Consider the following 12333-nt stretch of genomic DNA (forward strand, 5'->3'; position numbering starts at 1 on the left):
ATATGTGTGCAAATGCCATGATGAGACCTATAACTTTGTATCCCAATGTAAAAAGTAGTAAGACAAATAAATGAAGAAATGTGGTTTGTTGGGAGGGAAGTGTGCTCCACACTTTAACTGTTGCGAGTTCACAGCTATTCGCTATCTTACCAGCAAGGAACCCGAGTTTTCTGCAGGTTTTCCGTTGTTTTTTACCTTGGTCTAACCAGGTTATCTATGAGCATGTTTTTCCAGATCAGTCTTTAAGAACCCATCTGCTGGTCAAATGATACTTTGGTCATTTCCTGTGTAATAGAGTAATACATTAACGGGATTGTTAGCTGTAGGTAAGAGATTTCTCTGTGCCTGGTTCTCATTAGTTTTTGGACTGTGAGTCATATCTAGACTAATTGTTTTCCAAAATTAACTAAATGAGTGCTATAATGAGATAGAAGTCTTAGTGAACTGAATTGATTCCCATGACTTGAAGCCTCAATTACAAAATAAAGGACAGGTGTCTGTATTTTTCATACAATGTGAGTCAGAACATACTTTATTTTAGAAGACAAAGACTGAATAAAGTTATATATATATCAGTAAAAGAAACTGAATTGGAGTTGAATTTTTTGGAATAAGTAATGAATTGTTAGGCATAAGAAGGTATAAGATGGAATGTTTATTAATTTTGGTGAATGGGCTTCTGAAAAATCCAACTTATTCCAGTTGCTATAAACCTAAAGCCATCTACTAACTATTCTATAAATCCCAGCTGTCTTCTTCTAATTTTTTTTACATTGTTTTGTTATTTTCCATGTATGTGCAGTACCTGCAGAGGCCACAGTAGATATTGTATCTAGAGTTACAGAGCTGCCACATGGGAGCTGGGAAATGGACCTCAGTCTTACAAGAGCCAATGTTCTTAATAAGCCATCTCTCCAGCCTTTGCCTCAGCCAGTATGTTTTATTTGGCTTTTGCATCTCAATTATAATAGCTAAATAATTGAACAAGTAAAGCATTTTGGTAAGCTGGGAATTATAGAAATAATAATATAATATAGCAGGTCTAAACTTCCATGTAAAAAAGATTTGGATGTATTCTTTAAACATTTCACTATGTATAGAATTAATCAACCTTTTAAAACTTATTCTGTAACAATAGGAGCTTGGCTTCATATCAGGTGGTTGGTACCCTTTGCAACAAAGTCGTGTGACTAAAAAGTATAGTAAAGCTTGTAGACCTGAGTTGTCTGAGGCTCAGGCTGGTTAGAAGTCCTAAGGTTTCCAAGTACTTTCACATATTTGGAGAAAATTCAAAGCTGAATGACTCTTTAACTTTGGAACTTTATTTCTAAGAAGTGAGGCACTCCAAAATAGTAATTAACAGTATTTTGCTGCAGTTTTTGAGGTTACTTAAAGTTAGTGTTCTGCCATTCACTATTTGTAATTGTAAAATTCTGTTTTAATTCAGAAATCCATGCTGAAGTCCAGCTTAAGAATTACGGGAAATTCCTTGAGGAGTATACATCTCAGTTGAGAAGAATTGAGGACGCACTGGATGACTTGATTGGAGATGTTTGGGATTTCAATCTTGATCCCATAGCATTAAAGGTCTGAACTCATTTCATTTAAAAAACCAAACAAACAAAAAACAGTGTCCTTGGGAAGAGCAACCAGTGCTTTTAATTGCTGAACTGTCTCCAACCTGGGAATGCTTTTTGATGTATGTAAATAAGATACTCTTAGCATATTCTACTTAGAGCCTGTCACCTCTAAGGCGTTGATAACATATACTGAGCACTCCTGTGCCAACCACCGTCCTGAGTCGTATGTTAGTTTTTCTTTTTTGAGATGTAACTCATAGACAATACAGTTCATCTTTTTTATGTGTATTTTGGGAGATGATTTCACTAGATAGCCCTGGCTGGCCAGGGACTCACTGTGTGGCCCAGCTGGCCTCTTCCTTCAACTTCTTGAGTGCTAGAATTACAGGCGTGAGACATAGTGCTTGGCTGTAGTTTACCCATTTAAATTGTAAAATTTAGTGTTTTTTTTAATTAAATTAGAAATAATCTTATTTTACATATCAATCCCAGGTCCCTCTCCCTCTCATCCTCTCATGCCCCCCACCAACCACCCCTATCTACTCCCCAGGGAGAGTGAGGCCTTCCATGGGGAGTCATCAAAGTCTGCCACATCTTTTAGGGCAGGGCCTAGGCTCTTCCCCATGTATTTAGGATGAGAGAGTATCCCTCCATGGGGGAATGGGCTCCCAACAATTTAGTGGTTTTAAAGTATTATTTGTATATTTCATTGTCCATTGCCATCATCCCTTTTAGAACATTTCATCACCTGAAAGGAAATCCTCCCAAGCATCCACTAGTTCAGGCCACCAGGCAGTTCACTGCATGCTTCTGGATTCGTCTTCACTAGATGTTTCATACGAATGAGATCATGCAGTATGTAAGCATTTGTGCCTCGAATTCTACTTAACCATGTTTAAAAGCTCATCCGTGATATAGCCAATGTTAATACATACATATTTTTTAAATTGATGGAGTGTTCTGTTGTATGGAACCCTAATGCCACATAGGTGTCCATTCTTTAGTGGATAGACATGTAGGCTTTCCACTTTTTGTCATTGGAAGTAACGACACTTATGATCTTAAGTTTTTATGTGAGTGCACTTTCATGTCGAGCACTACGTTCTAGAAGAATCACTGAGTTGTGTGGTAACTATGTTTAACCTTCTATGGATTTTATTTCACACATATTTGTGTGTGTTTGTGTGCATGAGCTGTACTGTCGTGTGTGTGGAGAGAGTACAACTTGTAGAAGTTGGTTCTTTTCTTCCATACGGTTCTGGTCATTGAACTCAGATCACTTAGTAGCAAGTTCCTTTATCTGTTGAGCTTTTTTGCTGATTCCTTTCTCACCTTTTTCCTGATGGGCCACCCTATTTTACATCCCTATCAGTAATATGTGGGTTTGAGTTTCGATACATCATTGCCAAAGTTTGTTATTATCTGTCTCTTAAAATCACAGCTATCCTAGTGGGTGTGAAATGATACCTCATGGTTTTGTGAAAAAATGAGATTGTCTCAGCTTTCCCATCAATAGAAACTTTCACATCTCTTTATATTTTACCCTCTTACACAGCCCTGCCCCTCCCTCCCCACTTACCTTGGGACCTTTCTTTAGTCCCTTTATTGGGACACTGTTTTATATTCCTACTCTTCAAGAGTCATAGATTCCAACAAGATCTCTATAAATAGAAATTAGAAACTAAATGAGAGAAGTTATTTTTAATTTACACATACACTTTATTGTTTAGGATGTAACTTAAAGAGAGGTTCAGTTTTTTTTTTAACTTAATGGTCAGTTCATTTTAGATGATAATCAGAAAAGCTTTATGAGCCAGGTGGAAATGAAGCTCTATTAGATAGCAAAAGTACCCACACTGTATTTGGTTTTCTTCTTTTCCTCAGGGTTCTGTTTTGTAACAACTTAAGTTTGGCTGTTTTAAAAAGTTCCAGCATCTTATTAAGTGTGTGCTTGAACAACAGTTTCCACTCTTAGGTCGTTTCTCATTTCATCCCCTGTCAGCCACCGTCTGTCCTGGAGCACAGCTGGGACCATCAGAGTACATTGTGTTGTGTGGAAGCTGTTTGTCCTCTGCTGTATTGTACTTTGCTTTCTTTGTTGAGATGATCTTAAATGTAATAGTTGAGTTGATACTAATGCTGAATATAGTGTCTAACGCAAGTTTGTGATCCATTTAATCTCATTTTGTGTATTTAAATTCTCAGTGATTCTCCCCCCAACCCCCCCTCCCCCACACCCATATTAAGAGATGCTCTTTCCCTTTGTTTCGGTAGCTTCTGCCGTTTGAGCAGTCCTCCCTTTTGGAACTGATAAAGACTGAAAATAAGGTATGTTATCCTAAACCTAAAGTGCTTTAAAAAAGATGCTCTCATTGGTTACAATTTACTTCTTTCTGTTTTTATTTATGAAACCAGGTCTTAAACAAAGTCATCACTGTTTATGCTGCACTTTGTTGTGAGATCAAGAAATTAAAATATGAGGTAATTGTTTATATTCTTTAAGGTCATTTCAAAGCAAATTTAGGCTTATATTTGTGCAGTGTGCTGTAAATACTGACACATTTAAAATAATTGCAGCCCTGACAGTAAGGACTACTTAGAATAATCCCGGCATTCCCTGAGTACTTACCTCGTAACGCTTAGGATGAGGGCGGCAGTCAGGAGCAGGTGAAGAAATTGGAGCATACAGCAATATCACTGATAGCAAGAGTTTGAATCCAGACTAGCAGCATGCCTGGTGTGGGCTGCTATCCAGAAGTACCTGCCCGAGACAGGGTTGCTCTGTTCAGCTGCCCTGGCTGTCCTGGCACTCGCTCTTTACATCAGGCTGGCCTCCAACTAAGAGAGATCCTCCTGCCTCTGCCTCCTGAGTACTGGGAGTAAAGTTGTGCCCACCACTTAAAGTTTCTTACGTTTAAACTTTTTTTAAATGGATTTGGAGTCACTGAATTTAGGAAGACATCAGTGAACTTCCTCACTTCCTCCCCCTGCTTTGTGCATCTGACTGCTGACCGAGCTAGTGGGGAGATGTGATAGTGAGGGTGGCAGGTGCCATAAAGGCTGAAAGGGTCAGGCTTAGCTTTAGTCGTCAGTGCTTACCGTCATGGAAAGCAGGTTTGAGGGTACATGTAAGAGATACATCGTGTTACTAGAGAACTTAGAGAGAGAGCACAGGATCTGAAAACAACCTTTTAAATTGTTTTAATTTTCTTTGAAACAGGCTGAAACTAAGTTTTACAATGGTCTTTTGTTTTATGGTGAAGGAGGTAAGTTAAAATTTTAGAACTGCATGTTGCTACCTTTTATGAAACTGAAGTCTGCAAAATGCTAACACCATTCTTTAACTAGCATGATTATAGAATTTACAGAAAAACAAGCATTCAAAACATTTTTTAAAAGATTTATTTATTTATTATATACAGTGTTCTGCCTGTTTGTATCCCTGCAGGCCAGAAGAGGGCATCAGATCTCATTACAGATGAGCCACCATGTGGGTGCTAGGAATTGAACTCGGGACCTCTGGAAGATCAGACAGTATTCTTAACCTCTGAGCCATCTCTCCATTCCCTGCATTCAAAAAATCTTAAATATTTTGTGTGTGGGGGAGATGGCTGCTGGGAACCAAAGTTCTGGTCCTCTGGAAGAGCAGCCAGTGCTCTTAACTGCTGAGCCGTCTCTCCAGACCTGACACTCCGTTTTTTTTTTGTTGTTGTTGTTGTTGGTGGTGGTCCACTGGTTTGCTTAAACAAGTGAAAAATGGATAGTGGCAGCAAATTCTCCAGGACCGGTATTTGGTATTGAACGTCCTGTGACTGGACCAGTTTTGGGGTTCACTTGGCAGTGAGGTGTGGCTGTTTGAAGGTGTGCATAGTTTGTGACTGTGTCATTTTTCCCTTGAGTGTAAAGTCCAGTGTTTTGGGTACTGTGCCGTAGAGAAAGAACTGTCTGTCTTTGTTGCTGAATTGAAATAAAAGCTTGAAATAAAAAGATGATGCTTTTTAAAGCTACAGATTCCAGTATGGTGGAAGGCGACTGCCAGATCCAGATGGGGAGATTTGTTTCCTTCTTACAGGTAACTACTTTTTTTAAAGCTGCCTGTTGAGCATTTATTCATTTATTTGAGACACGGTCTTACTTGGTTGTCTTGGCTGTTGTGGATCTCCCTATGTAGACCAGGCTGGCCTCAAACTTATAAGAGATTTACCTTCCTTAGCCTCTTCACATTCTGAGATTAAAGGTGTGCATCACTATGCCTGGCTGAGTCTTCTCTTTGTAATTTTGCATAAAAATTCCATGTGATTGAAAAGTTCTGAACTGTTCAATGCTGAGGACTTGTGTACTCAGAGAGTGAAACAGTTACTTAGCATGGGGTTACAGTGTAGGAGATCAGAACTCCCGAATAGTTTCTAAGGGATTTTAGGGGAATAAAGTATCAAGAGATGTTTAAAATTGTTTTAATAGATTGTCTTTGTATAATTTTGCTTATGGACAACTTACCTTTCCTTTTTTAAACTTTTTGGGGGGAACTGGAGAGATGGCTAAAATACTTGTATCAGGTCCTTATACTGATATTTGGTTTCACAAATACATGTAACTTCATCTCTGGGCATCCGATGTCTCTGGCCTCCATGTGCATACCTGCATGCACGCACGCGGAGCAGGAGAATGAGTACAGGCTTGCTCACACAGGAGCTTTGTTTAGTTGCACTCTGCCTACATTGGCTGTCCAAGAGCACTCCAGTGTCTGTAAAACAGCGGATGCTTTCCAAGTGTCTGAGGGAAAGCAGCAAATGGGTGTATCTGGATTTTGCATTTCTTAATATTTGACAATCTTTTAATTGATTCATTCTATTTCTGTCTTACAGAATCTTTCTATATCTGCACTTTTTCTTTCTTTTTGCTGTGCTTTGAGTTTTTTATTTCCTGCTATCAATTAACTTTCAGAAGTTTAATAACAAATGTAAGATGAATTGTTTGAAATTAAAATGTTATTTAGTATGTAGATCCTAGTACTCCATGCACTGAGAAGGCTGAGTTAGGATCGTGAGTTGAAGACTAGTCTGGCCTATGTATCAAAAGCTTGTGTAAAAAAAATTGCACATTATTTTTACTTTCAAAATTGTGTTTGGGACTCACTAATAACTATAAAAAGTTCACTGTCCAAAGTTCATCTAATGTATTTAGTGAGTTGTATGCACAATGATACATGTGTGCACGCGTGCGCGCGCGCACACACACACACGTGCCTGTATGTAGCTGTGTATATGTATGTGTGCTTACTGTGCACATGTGTGTGAAACTGCTCTTGGTACTGGTGGAGAACAGCACAGAAAAGCAATGAAAACTCTTGTTTAGGGCTTACAATGTAGAATAGATGAAGATTTAATAAGTTTTTAAGTATTTTAGATGGAAATTGGTTCTATAAGGTTAAAAGTTGAGAACTCCTGTAAAGAAATTTTCAGGTCTGTGCACAGTAGATCTGAATTCATGATTATTGACAAAAATCTTGGGTTAAGTGATATTGCACTTAGTATATTCCAATATACATATATGTGATTAAAGATAACAAATGAAGTGATTTAGTGACTAGTGGAGATTGCTTTATGTCCTTGTTACACTTCTAAACTGGAAGCCATTTTCATTCATTTACAGGGAAGGGGTGAGTTGTCCCTGCCATTTAGGAGCCGCCTGAGTTACTGAAACAGTAGACTAGACTGAGATAGTGAAATGCAGGGTTAGCAGAGGTAGGAATGACCCAGGGTGCCCAAACACCCTGTAAAGAGCAGCTCTGTAATGTGTACCCCTTGTCATTCCAGGAGCTGTCCTGTTTTGTCACGAGATGCTATGAGGTGGTGATGAATGTAATTCACCAGCTGGCTGCCCTGTATATCAGCAACAAGTAATGCACTTTAGAATTGTTTTGACTTTTAGAAAATAATAGGAAATAGTTTTTGGAAAAGTAATTATTTGAAATACCCCCCCTTGGTTGTTTTGAGATAAGATTTCTCTATAGCTTTGGAGCCTATCCTGGGGCTTGTTCTATAGATTCGGCTGGCCTTGAACTCACAGAGATCCTACCTGACTCTGTTTCTTGAGTGCTTGGGTTAAAGGCGAGCACCACCGCAGCCTGGCTTGAAATAGCTTTTATTCATTTATTTACTCAGTATGTATGCTTGGGATGTTTAGGTCCTGCTGGAGATCCTTAAATGTGAGTGTATATGCTAATGGGATGCTAATGAGATGCAGTTCTTACTAAGTTCATGAACATGGTTTCTGTCTGCCGAAGAATGTTGGCCAAAAAATTTTAAAGACATTTCAAGATAGAAAAAAACTGATACAGATTTAGTTCACACTCAGAGGGTTTCTTTTTTTCCTGTCTACATTTAGTGGTCATGAGATTTTTCTTAAACCATGCAGTCTTGAAGATGGACCAGTGTTTATACTGAAAAAGAACTTAAAATTCTAATGATCTTCCAGGTGTAGATCTACCCTAAATCAAGAAAACTGATTAAGTTTTCATAGTACCTTTGCTGTTCTTATCACCATAGATTATATCTAACATTTGATCCGTTCTTTATGTTAATCTTTCTACATCTAGTGTACCACTGTTGGGGGATATGCCTCACACTTTAGTGAGAGCCAAGATGCAGAGGTAGCGTTACCAAGATCTCACAGCAGCTTTGATACTGTTCTTAGTGGTCACCAGTCCATGTGTTGCTCTGCTGCACCGTGTTGTGTCGTAGTCTCTATAAGTGGGCAGAGCTCATTTATCACCTCACTCTCATGGACTTCCCATCAGTTTGGTGTTTTTTCTAGCTCTTCACCAAAGTGGTCATTGTGTAAGGATCAAATGAGCCCCACCCCCACACTTCTTGCAGATGTGTGCTAGCCCCACCCCACACCCCCACACTCCATGCAGATGTGTGCTAGCCACACCCCCACACTCCTTGCAGATGTGTGCTAGCCTCCCCCTGCCCCTGCAATCACACCCTCACACTTACTACAAATGACTGGTAGCCTCATACTCCCCACAGATGAGTGGTAGCCCCACACCCCACACTCACTGCAGTACCTGGGGTTGAATCGCTTCCTCAGTCCTGCTGTAGGAAGATAATAGTTAAAGGGTTTTTTATTTTAAATGCATTCTGGGTGGTTTGATGCATACGTACTACGTTTATTGAATAGGTTGAGTAGGAAGTAAGTGTGGTATAACCCTGTAAGTGTGGTGCACTGTTTCTCAGCAGGGTGAGAACTTAATGAGTTTGACTTGCTCTTAAGGACCTTTTTCCAAGCTCCAGTTTTGATAAGAGTAAAAGGATTATAGTTAGTCACTGAGAAATTCTGATGATTCATCAAGTTTGTTTCCTGTATTTTTATGCCAAGGCACATCCTTTAGTTAAAAACTCGGGTTATTCACTGGACAGTTGTCAGTGGAGCACAGCACAGGTAGCCGAGACATGGAATTGGCATGCGCCTACTACCTTAAGATAAATACATATTACAATTCAAAGAGTTTTTGCTCCTGTATTGATTTCTTGAATTTAAAACAAACTGTGAACATAAAAGGTTTTTTTTTTTTTTTTTTTTTTTTTGGTCCTGGTAACTTGGGTATTATTTTATTACAGGATAGGACCCAAAATTATAGAGACAACTGGAGTTCATTTTCAGGTAAAAGTTAATTTTTCTATTTTATTTTGTAATTTGTAAAATAGGAAGTGTATTAATGCTAGCATCCCCATTCCTGTATTTGTGTTCCTGTCTGTGTAGTTGATGAGACATCTTTACTATGAACTGGAACTTGTAGTTTTTCCAGGTAGTGTTCCACTGCAGATTTTCTGTTGTCATTGAACAAATCTGCAGTGTCACAATTAAGGAAGAAATATTAGGTAAAATAAACTCTGTTTAGGCTAGTACCTACCATTTGAGGCTCAGATCTGTAGTTAATAAAGCAATAGCTGCCTCCTTTCACTAATTTAATAATGAACCCAAATGTATTATACTTTAAAAGTTCACATGAAACTTCTAACTAGTGACTAAATGATAATCATTAAAGGTTTTTTGACAGACTATGTATGAGCACTTGGGAGAACTGCTAACAGTTTTACTGACCTTGGATGAAATTATTGATAATCATGTCACGCTGAAAGACCACTGGACTATGTACAAAAGGTATGCCATCTAAAATAGTTTTAATAGTTTGTACAGTTGATGTGTTAGTTTTGGTAAAAACTAAACAGATACAAATTATTCTTTTTTTTTTTTTTTTTTTTTTTTTTTTTGGTTTTTTGATACAGAGTTTCTCAGTGGCTTTGGAGGCTGTCCTGGAACTAGCTCTTGTAGACCAGGCTGGTCTCGAACTCACATAGATCTGCCTGCTTCTGCCTCCCAAGTGCTGGGATTAAAGGCGTGCGTGACTGCCTGTCTTAATTATTCAGATTCTTAACAAGATCTAGGCATCTGTACTGAAAAGGGATTCATTTCCAGTATTTATTTTTATTTGTGTGTATGTGTTTGTGTCTGCCTGTGTCCATGGGACGTGGATGTGTGTGCCAGGAGAGGGAGTTGGATTCCATGGAAGCCAGAGTTATAGGCTGTTGTGAGCCACATGATGTGGGTGCTGGGAACCGGACATGGGTTTCTTCTGCAAGGGCAGCTCAATTCTGAATCACTGAACTATTTCTCCAGCCCTGTTGTGAAGACTACCAGCCCCGCATTGAGATGAGTTTCTATGAGAGTGGTACATGTGCTCATCCTAAAGACTTGTGGAGTGGGTAGGGCTTGTTTTCATTCGATTCTATTCAAGTGAAAGTCTTTGCCTTGGATTTCATTTCCTTCTGTTACATACCCTGGAACATTCTTTCTAAGTTTTTATTCAACATACAGATAGTCACTAAATGTTTGGTTTATACAGAGCAATAGGCAACTGAATATAAGGTGGTAAAAAGCATAAAAATGTTATCAGTGTTGCTTCATTCATGTTTTACAGTGTGGAGAGCTGAGTAAGAATAGTAAATATAAAAGTTGATTTCTTGAAATATTTTTAGCTTTTAAGAATTTATTAGATAGATGAAAGATCTTTCTTTGTATCTCCTACAAGGTTACTGAAGTCTGTTCATCACAACCCTTCAAAATTTGGGATTCAGGAAGAAAAATTGAAGCCATTTGAAAAGTTCTTGTTGAAGCTGGAAGGGCAGTTACTTGATGGAATGATATTCCAGGTAAGCGGAGGTTGGTGCAGCTCGGAATTACAGTGTGATGCTTTTGTAGAATACGTTTGAATTCCTTTTCTTTAGAAAGGGCTTTGTCTTATAAAAATATGTTATTAGTATAACAAATATTAGTAAAGTGTAACTCAGTATCTAATAGTAGATGAAATGAAAAGTTACTTATAATGAGGGTTTTTTAAATTAAACTATGCAAAAATATAAAACTGGGTTAGGCATAATCCCAGCATACAGGAAGCTGTCCAACGCATCAAGGCCAGCCTGGGGTACAAAGTGAATTCTAGGTCACCTTGAGATGCATAATTAGACCCCATCTCGAAAATAAAGGCAAAAATCTAAGGATTTTAAAATCTAAGATATCATCATTTACATTAAATATTATGTTTGTTACTAGCTTATGGATTTAGGGCTTTTTTTATTTTTGTTTTCCGAGACAAGGTTTCTCTGTGTAGCTTTTTAGACCAGGCTGACCTCGAACTTGGATCTGCCTGCCTCTGCCTCTGGAGTGCTGGGATTAAAGGTGTGCGCCACCACCACCCATCTTGGATTTAGATTTTTAAGATTAAAACATAATGACATGCTGGGAATGTAGTTGAGTGGTAGGGCGAGCTCAGGGTACTACTGCATTTAGTCCCTAGACCTACAAGGAACAAATCAAAACCTAAAGCAAGCCAGCACAAAAGCTCAGTTAGTTCCTCTGCACTCAGGAAATGTGTACAAATAGGGCACCTTCTAAACTGTAAGGAAGTAAAATCAGTTAGAGACATACTACTTCTTAGTTCCTCCGTGTATCGACAACTCAGAGGCTGCATCTTGTCTTCATCACAGAAAGACCTAGCACACTGATGGTGGTGTCCTGCCAGAGATGATACTGCTTTCTGTTCTGTCTGCTTCAGTTGTGTCTAGTTTTACATTATCACAGCTTTAGCAGATTGGCCCAGCTCTTGGTTTTTAAAATGGGTTTATTAATCTCTTAGATGTAAAACGTAGTTATTTTTGCTCTCCTTTTTCCTGGGAACATTTCTACACATAGAGTAGGCATTGTGCCTCATGCCCATCATCTCCTAGCACTTGGGAAATTCAAACATGAGTGTCATAAATAAACTTGAGGACAGCTGGGGCTACAGAGTGAGACCCTGCCCGAAAGGGGGTGGGGAGAGAAATGGTAAGAAAGTAACTGCAGTAAATAGATAGATAGATTAATATCCTAGTGTACTATTTTGATTCCTAGCGCCCATATGGTGACTCCAATTGCAGAGTATCCGACACCTTCTTCTGGCCTCCATAGGCGCTTCATGCATGTAGTACAGAAACATACATGCAGACATAACACTCATACATACAAAATTTCAAAAATGTTTGTAGCTGCTGGGTGGTGGTGGCTCACACCTTTAGTCCCAGCACTCGGGAAGCAGAGGCAGGCGGATCTCTGTGAGTTCCAGGTCAGCCTGGTCTACAAGAGCTAGTTCCAGGACAGTCTCCAAAATACAGAGAAACCCTATCTTGGAAAACAAAAACAAAAACAAAAC

The 12333-nt window shown here is 38.9% G+C and overlaps 1 protein-coding gene across 3 annotated transcripts in view; it reads left to right on the forward strand.

Annotated features, from left to right (window-relative positions):
- Washc4 (WASH complex subunit 4) overlaps positions 1–12333 on the forward strand; it is a 57141-nt gene that overhangs the window by 1309 nt on the left and 43499 nt on the right. For 2 of the 3 annotated variants that reach the window (XM_005083783.4, XM_040755199.1), the window contains exons 2-10: positions 1448–1587; positions 3855–3908; positions 3996–4061; positions 4801–4846; positions 5585–5652; positions 7397–7479; positions 9206–9248; positions 9646–9749; positions 10678–10798. In XM_005083783.4, the coding sequence (XP_005083840.1) occupies positions 1448–1587; positions 3855–3908; positions 3996–4061; positions 4801–4846; positions 5585–5652; positions 7397–7479; positions 9206–9248; positions 9646–9749; positions 10678–10798 (725 nt within the window). Of the gene's footprint in view, positions 1–1447; positions 1588–3854; positions 3909–3995; positions 4062–4800; positions 4847–5584; positions 5653–7396; positions 7480–9205; positions 9249–9633; positions 9750–10677; positions 10799–12333 lie in introns of those variants that run through there. The other variant, XM_013123355.3, reaches the window with a different exon arrangement.

Source organism: Mesocricetus auratus, unplaced genomic scaffold (assembly GCF_017639785.1).
Source record: "Mesocricetus auratus isolate SY011 unplaced genomic scaffold, BCM_Maur_2.0 Super-Scaffold_100011, whole genome shotgun sequence".
Taxonomy (NCBI): domain Eukaryota; kingdom Metazoa; phylum Chordata; class Mammalia; order Rodentia; family Cricetidae; genus Mesocricetus; species Mesocricetus auratus.